Source organism: Durio zibethinus, chromosome 26 (assembly GCF_047325235.1).
Source record: "Durio zibethinus cultivar Kanyao isolate XHJ-2024 chromosome 26, ASM4732523v1, whole genome shotgun sequence".
NCBI classification, from domain to species: Eukaryota; Viridiplantae; Streptophyta; class Magnoliopsida; order Malvales; family Malvaceae; genus Durio; species Durio zibethinus.
This window is the reverse complement of record NC_143187.1, coordinates 7,406,709-7,420,944: the sequence shown is the minus strand read 5'-3', so window position 1 is coordinate 7,420,944 and position 14,236 is coordinate 7,406,709. Positions and strand designations below refer to the sequence as shown.

The following is a 14,236-nucleotide window of genomic DNA, read 5'->3' as shown; positions in this document are numbered from 1 at the left end:
GAAAATAGTTTCAATAAATATTTTTAGTATATTTCAACTCCAGTCATTATCAGATTCAGAAGAAACCCACTAATATCTCCAAATGGCCTAATCCAATTTACCCAAATATCAGCAAATATGACAGCGGTCCATAGCATCAGTCTCTTGAAAAAGAAAATATGGTCAGCACTCAGCTGCCTAATATCAATGGAACATCATCAAAGAATAGCAATTCGTACACGATTTCAATCCACTCACTAACATGATTCCTTCAGGGAAATTCTATCCAAAGCATAAACTATAAAAAGGTAATGATTTTCATTTCAAGAATTCCTACATGATCTTACTTTTTTTTTTTAATTTTTTTGTTTACAGTGTACCAGTCAAAATCAGATTTGTTATTGCTTCATATTCTGCCTTTTTCTTTCCCATAATACATGGCTATGCTTAAGGCTTTTAACCTATGCATCAATAGTTTACTTAACATGTAAGATAATGCTTTTCCAAGATTCAAATAATTCCTTAGCTTTCCATCTAAAACTGTAGAAATGTATTCCAGCCATTGAATTTTTAAGCTGCATCAATTGGATGAACAAGATCTTCTAAGGAGTACACTGGAATCTCAAACCACACTGAACAGTGTTTTACCCGGGTAAAGCATAAAGCAGCCACAATAGGGTTAATGTACTATGAGCAAGAATAATTCACCAAACTTAATTAAATAATAATACTCATTAAAGAAAAGTCCATTATCCTTTCTGCGCATCAACCAAGCCTGCAAATGTAAAATCTAGTTAAACTTCCCTTTAACAACAGTGTAAGTCTAGGTCAATATTTTTTGGCTTATGCCTATTCTACTATGTTATAGACCATATTTCATACAAGAACGACAGAAATTCATCTGAAAATTTGAGTGAGATCGGTCAAATATATTGATTTTCAGATTACTAAGAGATAACAGAAGAACAAGACAACTATGGTTGATACATTTGTTACAATAATACAGAATCATTCCAACTCTACAGCCTTTGTTATTTTGTATAATTACAATTTATTGAACAACATACAAGACACAACTTGTGATACATCAGAAGCTAACCAAACAGAACCTGAGAACTGGAGGGTGTCAAGTCAGATAAACGTTCTGGGGCATCAATAACATGCCACCAAACACTGAAGCTCCACTTCTTCCCAGAGCTGCCTGTTCGATTCAGGCTTGAGATATAACCCACAGCAACATGAAGGTTGCGACCCACAACATATATTCTGTTATCGCATACATTGACTGCAAAAGGTTTGCATATCTGCTCTGGTAATGGGGGACCTTCTATTGCTTCCCAGGAATCACTGTCTGGATCATAAACCTTAAGCTTCATTCTTTCAAGCTCAGAAACCACAAATAAATGCCCATAGACCACCACACTTGAACCAGTCCAGCCTTCTCTCAATCCCACAGCCATACTCTCCCAATTATTAGTTCTTGGATCATAAACCTGACCCCTAGGAGAGACAAAGAATGGCCACAACCAGCCTTCTGTCACAAGAAGCTTTCCATTGAGAACCGCAGAATCATAAGATGCCATATTTGTCCCCATGCTGGCAATTGGGTGCCAACTCCCCTTTGCAGGATCTAAGACCTCAGCTGAGTCAAGCTCAAAAAGATCTCCACTGTTTCCCCCTGCTACATAAATCATCCCATTAATCACTCCACTTGCAAAAAATGACCTAGCAGTATTCATGTTATTCATCACAGTCCAACGGTTTTTTTGAATCTCATACCTCAACACCAAGTCAAGGGGGCAATCCACATCAGAGACCATACCCCCACAAACAAAGAGAGCACCCTCGTGAGGAATTGAAACACACCTAAAACCATGGGGACAAACTCTGTCTTTGCACGGCATCGCTGGGATGGTGTGCCAAGAGAAGTGGGTAAGATCAAGAACCTGCCATTGAATTTTCCCAGTGCATTTGTGGAAGGCAAATACAAAGAGCCAAGGATCTTTGAAACCTAGTTGCTTCCTTCGGGTGAAAAACCGCTCTTTGTTACCAAGCAGAAGATGCCATCGCTTGCATACAGCTCTGGAAGCTGCATGGCTCTCAACTGGAAGCCGAAGCAGACAATTAAGGGCCACATCATCAGGAAGGCCGGGAATAAAGGGTTCTCCTTGAAGGGATAATTCAAGCTCTAACGAAGGATTTAACAATGACGATTGAATCACAGCTAATCTAAATTTGGGGGACAATGTTATCTGAGAGTCCCCTAGTTTATGCACGGGTGTCTTTTGGGATGAAAATCGAACCCTTTGCATCTTTCTCTCAAAACACAACAATCTAAAATCCTTGAAGACTACCCAAAAGACCTTTTTTAAACTTGAAACTTCCTGCTGCTCTGTGTGATCAAATGGATTTACTTATGAATTGAACAACTTAAACACACAAATCCCAATCAAAACTTCAAAGAATCTATTCCAAGTTGGTCGCTACTTCTTTCACATTCACAGAGCAAACGAAGAATTCTTTTCACTGAAATTTGTGGTTGCACCTAAAAGAAAAACACGTTTTCCCCTTTACACAAAATCCTCGCAAGACTTTATCATAATTCACCAACAAATCCCTTCCTGAATGATCCAAACTCAAATTCCTATGCATCAAAGAGAACAACTTTAAATCTTTCTCTTTATGTATACCAGTGTGGCCTATCAAGATGTCAACTAGAGGAATCTAAAGCTATAATAAATCATGCCAAGGCAGAGAGAAAGATAACAACACTTAAAATCCAAAAAAAAAAAAAAAAAAGAGAAAAGAAAAATCAATAGCCCATATCATAGTATCTTGGATAAAGCACCAAAAAATCTAAACTTTTGCTCCTATCCAATAAGAAAACCAAAACCCCATAAAACCCTGCCATATATCTCATATAAATGAAGTATTTATAGCCTGCAGAGATTGATAATTCAGAAAAGAGGCTAAACCCAGAAAATATTTTATCCTATATAACTTAGAAACAAACCAGATGAGATAGCATAAAGAAGAAGAAAAGAGATAGGAAACTGATATGTAAGACTTACAAACAGGAGTTTTATTGAGTAATTGATATAAAAGATGGTGACTTTTTATGAGATTTAAGGCTGGTTTTAGCATGAAAGAGATCCCCTGGCCCTGACTCCCTTCCAAGGATTATTCCAGTATTCTCCTTAAAATCAAAGGAATACAATTATTATAACAAAAAAATTATACATTTATACTATTGTTCCTGCGGCTAACTAAGGGTTGATGATGATTCGGTTCGGTGTAGGCCCATTAAAACCACGCGCTAAATAAGTAATTTCAATACCGCTAATTGTGAAGAAAAGTATGAGCAAAAGGTTGGCAACCTGTTGGACACGCGCTTTTTAACTGCGGTGTTGGAAATTTTAAGCTTGAAAAGGACGATTATAGTTCAAACTTCAACACCCCTCCTTCCAAAGAAAATGTTTTGTCAAAGTCGTGGATTTCGCTAGGCATTTAGGCTAACAATAAAGTTGCAAATGAACATTTAGTTCATTGATAAATACATGTTTGGCGGCGAATTTATGATTTCTTTTTGTGTTTATAAAATAAAAAATTAAAATAATATATTACCATATTATTATAATTATACATGAAGAGTTTTTATATCTTAAAAAAAAAATTGATGATTGTTAATACTATCAAATACAGTATTTTTAATATATATATATATATTAAACAATTATTCAACAAAAAAAATTTTCGAAAGTGTTACCAAAAACTTTTAAATGTTCTTATTTTTTAATTTTTAAAATGTTCGTGTTAAAAAATTTTAAATTTTTTAAAATATAAAAAATAAAATTAGATAAATAACATAGAAAAAAAAAGAATATGTTCAAGGAATATGTAATATTAATGGAAAAAAAATAAGAAAAGCAATATTCAGTATTAATTACTTGACATTGCAATCGAATAAACAGACAATGCCAGAGAAATAACAATCTTTTATCAAGTTCGGTTCTTTTTAAAGAAAAGAATTTTGTTTATTTTAAATTTATTAAATATTATTTTTAAAAAATTAATTATATAAATTAAGTAAATTAAATCTAGAATCTTAATTATTTTTTAAGGGAAATGTTTATTTATTTTCAATTTAAAAATTCAAAATGTTAATTTGTATCATAGTTTCTTTTCAAGCAGTCCATATCATATTTAATACACTAACAGTAAAAAGTAACAAAGGCATATCATGTTTTGATATTTGTTTTTGATTTAAAAAAAATAACTTGATAATCTAGAAATAACCAACCAATGTCCCCAGCTTTAAAGAGAATGTGTGTGTGTGTGTGTGTGTTTTTTTTAATTTGGTGTTTAAGCTATAAAAGTAGTCCCTTTAGGCATAGAGACAACGGCTCCCTAGTGCAGGGGTTTTCAGCATCCATTTGGGGGAATAAAGATGCAAGACTAGCGTTGCAATTGCACGGTGATAAGGTTAAAAGGTCTTATTATTTTTTTTTTAAGAGTAAATATTGATAAAGGCAGGTATTTCATTTCATAGATTCATCAAAAGCCCAATCCTAGGGATATGTTTCAAATTTTCAAACACCTACCGCCACCAAACAATCCTTTTCAACCTTAATTGGTTTTCCACACTAATATATATTATTATCTTAACAAACATGTCAAATAACCAAAAGAGAAAAAATAATAAATAACCTGAAAAGGAGAAAACAAAAATAATGATATGATATGTAAATAAAAAGAATTTAAATAATAAAAATGTAATGTCTTGCATTCGTATTATTTCAGATTATAATTTTTTTTTCAAACTTTTTAACATATCTTTAACTTCAATTTGATCAAATTCTCTCCAAAGTTTTTTTTTTTGTTTTAATTTTTTATGAAAATTGAAAAATATTGATTGAATTTTGCACCGGGACTCAATTTCACTACTATTTTTTATTTTAAGTAATAGAGAAGATATCCCCTTTGCATTTGGACTCTTTTATGGAGCCTCATGTAGGTCCAACCAACATGTGCATTTGCAAGGAGTATCATTTCCTAGCGTTACTGAAATTTTCAATTCAATGCAAAACTTTTTTCTTAAATGCGCCAACCTTTTCTTACTTCTAAATTCTTAATTTTTTGAATTTTCTTTTTTCATTATATAGTTTGGCAGAACATTTTTCTTTTTCCCCAAGGAAAACATTGCTCCTCTTTTTTTTTTTTCTTTAAAAAAAAAAATAAAAAAAACCCTTCTCCGAAAGGGGAAAAAAATAATAAAAGCATTCCAAAACCAATCATAAGAACATAGGTTTTATTTTATTTATTTTTTTAATCAAAGAAAATTTAGAGTGAGGAAATGCTAGCAGACCTCAAAGAAGATTTATATTAAATTTATAAATCATTAAAAAACTTGAACCTAAACCTTACAAATGAAATATTCAGAGCCTTACCAATTCAATCAACCCGTGAGGACATCACAAGAACGTAGTTATAAGGTGTCAAATTGGCAACCTAGTCAAGCAATGAAAAGATTAATCAAACTTCACAATCCACAAGAGATTTCATAATAGATGACTTTATAAAATTTACCCAAACTGACTATGCACCTGTGAATAGTTCAGCAGTACATAACAACATTACATATTTTTCTTCTTTTTTTTTTTTTTTTTTTTTTGTAGCGGGGTGGGGAGGGAAAGAGACACCATTCCTTTATTCGTCTACTATTATTTATTTATTTTAGAGAGAAAAACAAGACTACAGACGCAGAGACAAATCTATATCTTCTGGACCTTCCTCTTCAGCAACAAAACAAGCTTTGGATGCAGGAATTGAATCATCAGCATCCATGAAAAGTGATAGCTCTTTTTTCTCAAGATTCTCAGGTTCCACATGAGCATTAGGGGCAATCTTAGGTTTTTTTGATACATTCATTATTTCAGCATTCCATGATTCGTCAGCTACGTAGGGCCTCTTACCTTCCTTATCCAGGATTGAGCATGGAGGAGGACCTGGAGAAAGGGCGCAAACAACAAGAGATTCATTGAAGCTAGACAACTGATATGACCCCAAACCAAGGTTGTGGTTAGTTATAGCAAAGGTAGGATTTGGAAGCTTACCAAGATTATAACCTTGAACGTTCTGCAAGGCATCTCCAGAAGTTAGTGGTAAACCATCCCGGCTAATTTGAAATTCATCAGTATTAAACTGACAAACTCCGTTTGAGCCCAAATATGAAGAATCTATTGAAAAGCCAGTAGCTACAACACTAGCAGATGAAGCAAATGCAGCAGAAGATATGGCTGCATTGAGACCAGCTGGAGCAAATGCTCTTGAAGCCAAAATGTTATGGTGATAAGTTGCACCAATACCGCAGCCATATGAATAGTCTGGAGACATGATAATCTGAGTTTGGGCAACTCCAGGGTTGCCGCCAGTGAATTTGCTCCTTGCTTGGTTTGTTTCATTTGAGCAGAACATCCTAGAGAAGTCAAATGGAGGGGGTGCTCTAGTGAATGGAGTCGGCCTGTTCCCGCCAGCCATGGTGTTCAGTTGGCAGTTTGGTGGGGATGCAGGAGGGTTCCTAGTAATGTCCATGGAATTACTGGAATGACCAGGATAATTCAAGGTCCTCAATGTCTTATCCTCCTGATGAATCCTAAGGTGGCCAACTAGAGCTCGATAGTTGTTGAATACTTTGTTGCAATAGAAGCATGACTTAGTATCTGCATGCTTCTCTGCATCTTCTCTAGCCAAAAGGAAATTCATGGTAGAAACTGAGAAAGGAACACACAATTCAGCTCCTTTCAAGAAGAGATAGAAACTATAAAGCTAAAAGAGACCTTGTGATGGGGAAGGAGGCCCTGTTCTTAACCCATTTTATAGCCCTCTCAGGGCGAAGAAATAGGTCATAGTGGTTAACACCAATTAATGTAAATGATGATTATAATAAAAGCCATTTAAAAAAAGTAACCAGAGAAAGCATAAATGGGAAAATAAAAGTTGCCATTGGAAAGATCCATGCTGCAACAGCTTTAAAGTGGCCTTGTCCGCAATAACCCACATTTAGAATAGTCATAAATGGCCATGGAAAGTATCAAATATTGCTGCAAAACAAATGTCAAAACCACCAAGAAACGACACCAAGTATCACAAAGTCATGAAACAATTTGCCACCAAATTTTTGAGTGTCAGTTAAGGGGTAATTTTGGAACATGGAGAAAAACGTAAAAGGAAAGCGGATGCATCCAAGGCCAGCTCTCAATGTCATATCTATGTGGCCCGGACTTAATACCAGTGTCGGATACATGCTCAAGTTCAACAAATATTTTTCTTAATTTTTCTTGATATTTAGGAATTCCTACCAAAAAGCTAATTTCCATTCAAAGGTATCTCAATAGGCTGGCATTAATAAATTAGAGGAAAGCAAAGAGATGGAGTAACATAGGTCATGATTGCTACATATTGATGATCTAACCATATCCAGCAGCTGCAACATTGTCCACTCTAGAATATGAAATTTTCAGACTAGTGATTCATGCTCAATTTAAGTGTCAAGAAGGTGCATGTATTAGGCAGAGAATAGCAAAGAAATGTCACAACCATCTATCTCTTAATGCAATGAAATCATAAAATCCAGTAACAAATGAGGCTAAACTATATTTATTATTATTATTATTATTATATATTGATCTCAATTGTTGCAACGAATCCTGTAGATTTAGAGCCATTCAAGAGAGAGAAGCAAAGAATGAACTAGCACGTAAGACTTAATAGATTTGAATTTTTTCTTTCCATTTTTACATTCTTTTCTTAAAGTAAATTGTTTTTCCTGAAGAAAGCAAAGAGCGACACTCCATACCAAATGCATCCAAGAGAAGCCCAAGGACAAGCAAAAAAATCAACTCATTAAGGCCAAGACTGCCTAGATGAGATTCTTATAAGATTTTTTTCCCCAGTACTTATGAAGGTCCTTGTTGTGCGACAAATGCAGAAGCGTACTATCCTTCGTATCACGCCTTATTTTAGGAAAACCCTCTAATAGTACTAGAGAACATCCCAGTTACAAACTCTTTTAACAAGATTTCAATTAACACCAGTCAAACCTAAAACAAGGAATAAACATAGAGTATAGTAAAAACACATCCAGTATCTCCTTTCATAGTAAAATTTTATATTTATCTGATGTTCTTGTATCAAGACTGACATATCTCTTTCTTGAATCATGGGCTAACACTGAGTGAATCATGGGGCATAATAGCAAAACAGAAATGCCAGGAAGAAAACAATATATATTTAATTGAACATAAAAAGGTTTCCTCAGTTTCTGTAGTAACCACTTTGAGACATCCATAAATCCTGTGACAAATAAATTGAAAGAGTGTGGAGGATGTTTTACTCAAAAGAGCAAATATATATTTATGTTAGGTACTAGAGATATTTGAATCCACAGTGGAGTATACATAAGTAAACTACTTTAAAATTTAAACAGAAGTTACAACAAGTAAATGATGCTTTATTTGCAATTGGAAGACATCTTATTGTGCAAATCACCATAAGATGAGGCAACATCTGGTTAAAATGGTATTGCGTCTTCAAGAAGCTAGTCACACATGCCTGAAGGAGAGGAGTCCTAATTGTTAACACCAAAAATTGATTCATTCACCTCCCCCCACCCTAGCCACTTCTCTGTTAACTATTTACCAGTTCTTCAATAACTATAACTCTATAGTCTATCTCACTAAAATGATTATTGAAATCATATTTTTTTTAATCAGAGCCACAATCATATTAGCTTTTTTCACCTGTCCCTAGCCCTAGAACATCCAATAATTATCCAACATTGCAACCCCAATAAACAACAGCCACAACTAATCTGAATCTGTTATAAAATAATAGGAAGATAGTGAAGAAAATGCACAACAAGAAGAGGGGATCAGAAGGAACTAACAATAAAACTAGATAAACAATAACGCAAAAAGGTCAAAGTGGATTTTGAAGATATTCATTTAAGAGTGGAAATTAAATTTCTTTTCAAGAATTTGATTAGTTTAACAGAATTAGATTTAGATATCAACAGTAACTTACCAAAATAAGGATGACCTAGGCATCAGAAGTCCCACTAAAAGAGGAACCCAATATTGATCATAGTTGATACCTGCAATTATTGAAATTATGTATAGCAAAAGATAAGGCAAGATTTAAAATTTGAAAAAGATAATACCCGCACTTATCCAAAAACCGGAAAATAATTAGAAACTTAATTGCGTTCTTAGATGAGGGCACCAACCAGTATCATAAATATGCCAAAAGCTTATTACTAGATATCAAATATCTAAAAAGATATTAAGCACTTATCTTCAACACCTCAACAAATCATACCCCATTGTTTATTCCCTTAAAACTCACAGGACATAGGGCTTTCACAATTAGATAAACAGGAAATACCCTATCTAATTAGGAATTGTAGGTTTTTACTACTCTCAAATGAGGTTGGAATAAGAAGGGTGCAGCTTAGTTTTTATCATAGCTTCAATACATAGATGATTTTGCATCAAACAAAAGCTTACGTTATGCGTTACTATGAGGAATAATGAAAACCCAAAATCCCATTTTTTTTCACTTCCCTGGAAAAGACAAAATTTTCATAAATAGACAATTAGAATTCTTGCAGTCTTGCTTGCTAAAGTTCCATTTACGATACAACAACAGATAATTTCGACCAATACAAAAAGGCAATAATAATATTAATTATAAAAAATTTCCCAGGAAAAGAAAGATTATCAAAAACCTTCCCTACACCTTCAAGTTCACCGACAAGATAAAGAATGAAATGAAATAAAGCTTCTTACTAGGGGAAAACTCTTCAAGAGATGACATGGGTATTCCTTATTATACAAGGAAATGATACATGCCCAGCTATTAAGAGATGGACGGAGAGAAAGAAAGCTAAAGCCACTGAGCAAAAGAATTTCCATTTTATTCTACAATTTCTTTGAGGGCCACGGCCAACGAGACCATTCACTTCTGAGATAGATCAAGTTATTTGGGCTCTTAATCAGATATAACAGGTAGATAATTGGGCCTAAAAGTTCATCACTAATTCCAGTTCTTGCCAAGTTTGGGCCTTAACTTTTGCAGGCGGAACCCAGATTTACAACACTTGAAGCTCGGAACTAAATATTTTCCTTCCTTCACTTTTTGACTACTCTAGCAAATGTGACATGCTAATCAAATTAATGTAAGTTATTTTGGTTACTTGAGATTGTCAAGAATTAAATTTTAATAATTAAAAGTAAAAATTCAATACTTTATCGATATACTGTTAACAAAATTAATTTAAATTTATTTCTGACAATCAACAAGAATTTCCTTTTTTTTGGTCTCTTAAGTTATGATATCCATAATTTGTTTGCGTGAAGGCACAGAAAAAAAACCTAAAATTTGGCTGAAGTAAATAAGAATTGGCAAGTGCAATGTCACCAAACATGATAGAAAATTATGTTTACACTTGATATAGTTAAAATTCAAAGACATTTTTGACTTTTGATTCATTTACTTTGATGACCCTGCATTAATTTTGATGCGTAGTAGTATTTGTCATGAATTTATTTGATATATAATTTCTTGAAAAGACACAAGTTTTGGCACCTGCAATGAACCATGCACCCGATCAACAGCAGTTGCCACATTCCTTTTCCAATTTATCTCCATATGGTCAATAACCCATATCATTAGCTGTGATATTTTTTTGATCCTTTTGGGTTTAGCCCATCATTCGGTTTCTCAAAGACATTTGTCTCAAATAGAGTTGTGTTAAATCCATTTTCTTAATCTGCTTATTTATTGTTCATTTTTCTTATAAGTATAAAGACTAAACAAAAAATTAGACTTCAATTTTTATTGTTTTGGGGTTGGTACTTGGGGTTTTGTTTTTCTTTGGTTGGTACTTGGGGTTTTGTTTTTCTTTCTTTTGCTCTCCTGTTAGGCTTAACAGGAGCTTATTCTTATTTTATATTATCTCGCTCATATATTAATAAATTTTATGCCTTTCAAAAAAAAAAAAAAAGAAAAGGAATAAACAAAAATTTTTGAAACAGGGCAGAAAGGTTTTGTAGTGGGATTCCTACTTCTAAAGTTATGTATATGCCTACAACTACAAGCAATTTTAATATATTGGTAAGAGAACCATAACTACTGTTTGACACTTGACATTTGAATGGAAGGAAAAATTTTTAACCATAGGTTTTGTTTAGGAAATTTTCAACTTTCATAGCATCAATATTAGTCAATCATACGGAAAACAGGGGATGCAAATGGTAGGCGTTGACACAATTACTCTCCCTATTTCTTGTGAAGTGCCATCACTAGGGCTTATTGGTTTGGATATTTCTCACAAGATTATCATCTATATAATCAAATAATTTAGGAATCGAAATAAGAATTTTGATTAGACGGGGAAAAGTAGTTTCTTTGATCGCCAGTCACGATTGTAGTATATGTATCAAGAACAAGATTGAAAGTGAAAGCCAATGGATACAAAGTTGGTTGGGAACATGACATGGGATGGGAGAAATACTTGTTAACAAGTAGAGATTGGATATATAAGAATTATTTTTTGAGTTATGAGAAAGGGCAGAAATGTTTTTAATTGAATTTTCAGTCGTTTTGGAATGACTCGTTGCTAAGGAATGCTGCCATGTATGTCCTTTGATGTGGACTACTCGTCGATACACCTGGGATGCAACTTGTTTGTTCCAGATAAGTTATCGTTCGACTTTGAATGAATCTGACATGGTAATATCAACATTGTTGTATGCCTTTTTCCATGGAGAGATACATAAAAACTGAATCTGTGCTGCAACCGGCTACAAGAATCTATATCAGACTTTTTTGTCCTGAAAGTTATGTCAAGTTTTGGTGCATGGCAGGATGGGGGCCGCCACATGCAACGTTAATACATGCCAGGCATATGTATATGGCATTAACATGTATAGCTTAATATTTTTGTGAGGCTAATTATAAGGAAGTTGTAATATTTAGCCCTGGCTAGGTATATTATCAAATCTTATTATTTATCTCAAATGCATACATGATTTAGCATCCTTCGAATATTGCCATGCATGTCGAGATCTATTAATAAAGAAGCAAAGGGTGGAATTAATTTTCAAAATAGAAAAAATGAATGCAAAATCAGTTTGACTTTGGAGTTCAAACATTGTTGAACGATCAAAATCAATGAGCAGAAGTTTTAAAGAAATTTAGGGCCTACCCTTTTGACGGAAAATAGCAAGTATATAAATATATCATATCTACTTCCACTGACCGACTTCTTGAAAAATTTTGGAGGATCATCACTTTTTTATATAAAAATTGAGGCAAATCACAAGTCTAAGATGTGTTTCCCATTGCAATAGAAGACCAAATGCTGTGGTTCATGTATCAGGACCATAAAATCTCTCTTAGATACTTTACCAAGAAAGCAAAATTGAAGAAACATGGAATATGGAGATAGAAACGTAGTAGTAGTACTGTAACAAATGTTAAGGAATAACGTGCGAATCTCTTAATTGGACTATTGCGTGACTCTTTCAAACACACTTATCCTTACATTAGATTCCACTATAAATCGTGAGAAACTAAGAAAATGAAAAATCTTGTAGGCTGTAGTGCTGAGGATTTGATTTTTTTTTTTTTTTCCATTTTCTTTGCGATTAATGTCACTTTGTGGAAGATGCTCTGCTTTGAGATGAAGAATCCAACCACCTCACATTGTTTCCATATTCTATGCATACCATGTGCTACCAAACCCAAATCCCATTATGCATCTCTCTCTGTCTCCCTCTTTTTCTCTTTAGGAACCTACCTTTGTCTAATTCTCATCTTGGACTATGTTATCTTAATTCTATTAATTTGACAATTGTTTTCCATTTCCCTTGTTAAAACAACACTTTTATACCTAATTCATAGATTTTCTTTTAATCTTTGATTTGCTAGAAGAGTTTGACCCTCTTTTTACCGGTGCATGAATATAAAGAGCAAGAAAGTTGATAATTAGGAGAAAATGGAGGACCCCTCTTACCCACTTTTAGAATTTATTTCCTCTTTCTATCTCATTTTTCTTAAAGCAAATAGCTCATCTTTAATTAATTATTAGTTAGTTAAAACATAGATAGAAAGACAAGATAATTATTTTTATGGCATTTTGCCGTTAATTTTGTAAAAAATTTATATGGCATTTGAGAGCTTGTAAAATGGGTGATAAAATTAGATGGGTTTGGCAGTTGGTAGTTTATTTCTGGTCAGTCAGATCGGTTATTGGTTTTTCTTACATTCTTTTCGGCTACCATATATTATATTATACTATTATATTATTAAATTAATACTATATAGTATTGATTAAAGAAATTGATAAAAGAAGGGAGGACCACATGGTTTGCATCCCCATTCCCATACATTATTCACTTGTGAGGGTTGGGAGCTTTTGAAAATTTTAATAATTAAACTATATACATATGGAGTGAGAAATGGATTAAGAGACAACCAATTAGTCAATTTCCAATTATGAAATACCTACATCTTGGTTTGCTTAATCTTACCTGCCGGATCATTTGAAAAAAAAGAAATAATAATATTAATCTGACTAATATCAGATTAAGCCCAAAATTATAGTAGTATCTATGATTAATTTAGAATTCCTTAGTTTACATTTATTTAATTAGTTGTCAAATGATATTAAGTCCTTATAAACTGTAGATAGACTTTTTTTTTGGTACAAAACTGTTGATAGGCTTGCCTTAGAAAACAAAATAACCAAAAATAAAGAACTCACAAAGACATTATGATATATATTTAAAATCTAGTTAAATTTTATCCTAAAATTTCAGTTTTGGCATAATTTAACAAAAGTCTATTAGTTTGAATGGAAATTCTATTTACATCCCATTTATTACTATATACACCCCACTTATAAATATACCTCAAATTCAAAACTCAATTTACTATTTCTACTAAATACACCATATCTTTCTCTCTCTATTTTTCATTCTAACTATTTCTCTCTTCTCTCTTCTCTCTTTACTTTTTAAATCAAACTTCTAGAAAATAAATATATGAAAAGCCTCAAAATTTCTCATATATTGATTTTCAAGAAGACTCAAGGCTTCTTGAAAATCTATTTTTAAGAAATTTGATTTCACTTTTAATACTAAAAAATCTTAATTATGTACTTATGAACTTATTTACTTGATTATATGTGCGAATG

At 33.1% G+C, this 14,236-nt stretch overlaps 2 protein-coding genes across 15 annotated transcripts; both read right to left on the bottom strand.

Moving 5' to 3' along the window:
* Nucleotides 1-893: 893 nt before the first annotated feature.
* LOC111274849 (F-box/kelch-repeat protein At1g30090-like) lies at nucleotides 894-3,194 on the bottom strand. The gene is made up of 2 exons (XM_022859802.2): nucleotides 3,051-3,194; nucleotides 894-2,623 (listed from the first exon to the last, which is right to left on the bottom strand). Exon 2 carries the CDS (start codon nucleotides 2,289-2,291, stop codon nucleotides 1,074-1,076), a length of 1,218 nt encoding a protein of 405 aa, XP_022715537.1. The 5' UTR covers nucleotides 2,292-2,623; nucleotides 3,051-3,194; the 3' UTR covers nucleotides 894-1,073.
* Nucleotides 3,195-5,533: 2,339 nt separating this feature from the next.
* Nucleotides 5,534-10,001, bottom strand: LOC111274847 (uncharacterized). Of its 14 annotated transcripts, none has more exons than XM_022859794.2 (4): nucleotides 9,825-10,001; nucleotides 9,061-9,130; nucleotides 6,093-6,749; nucleotides 5,534-5,984 (listed from the first exon to the last, which is right to left on the bottom strand). In XM_022859794.2, the coding sequence occupies exons 3-4, from the start codon at nucleotides 6,739-6,741 to the stop codon at nucleotides 5,731-5,733; spliced, it is 903 nt and encodes a 300-aa protein (XP_022715529.2). In that variant the 5' UTR covers nucleotides 6,742-6,749; nucleotides 9,061-9,130; nucleotides 9,825-10,001; the 3' UTR covers nucleotides 5,534-5,730. The 14 variants fall into 14 exon arrangements, with proteins under 14 accessions (XP_022715529.2, XP_089611716.1, XP_089611717.1 ...); XM_089755590.1 differs by adding an exon at nucleotides 7,835-8,331 and having other exon boundaries at nucleotides 5,534-6,749; nucleotides 9,825-9,973; XM_089755591.1 differs by having other exon boundaries at nucleotides 6,093-8,331; nucleotides 9,825-9,971.
* Between the last annotated feature and the right edge of the window lie 4,235 nt (nucleotides 10,002-14,236).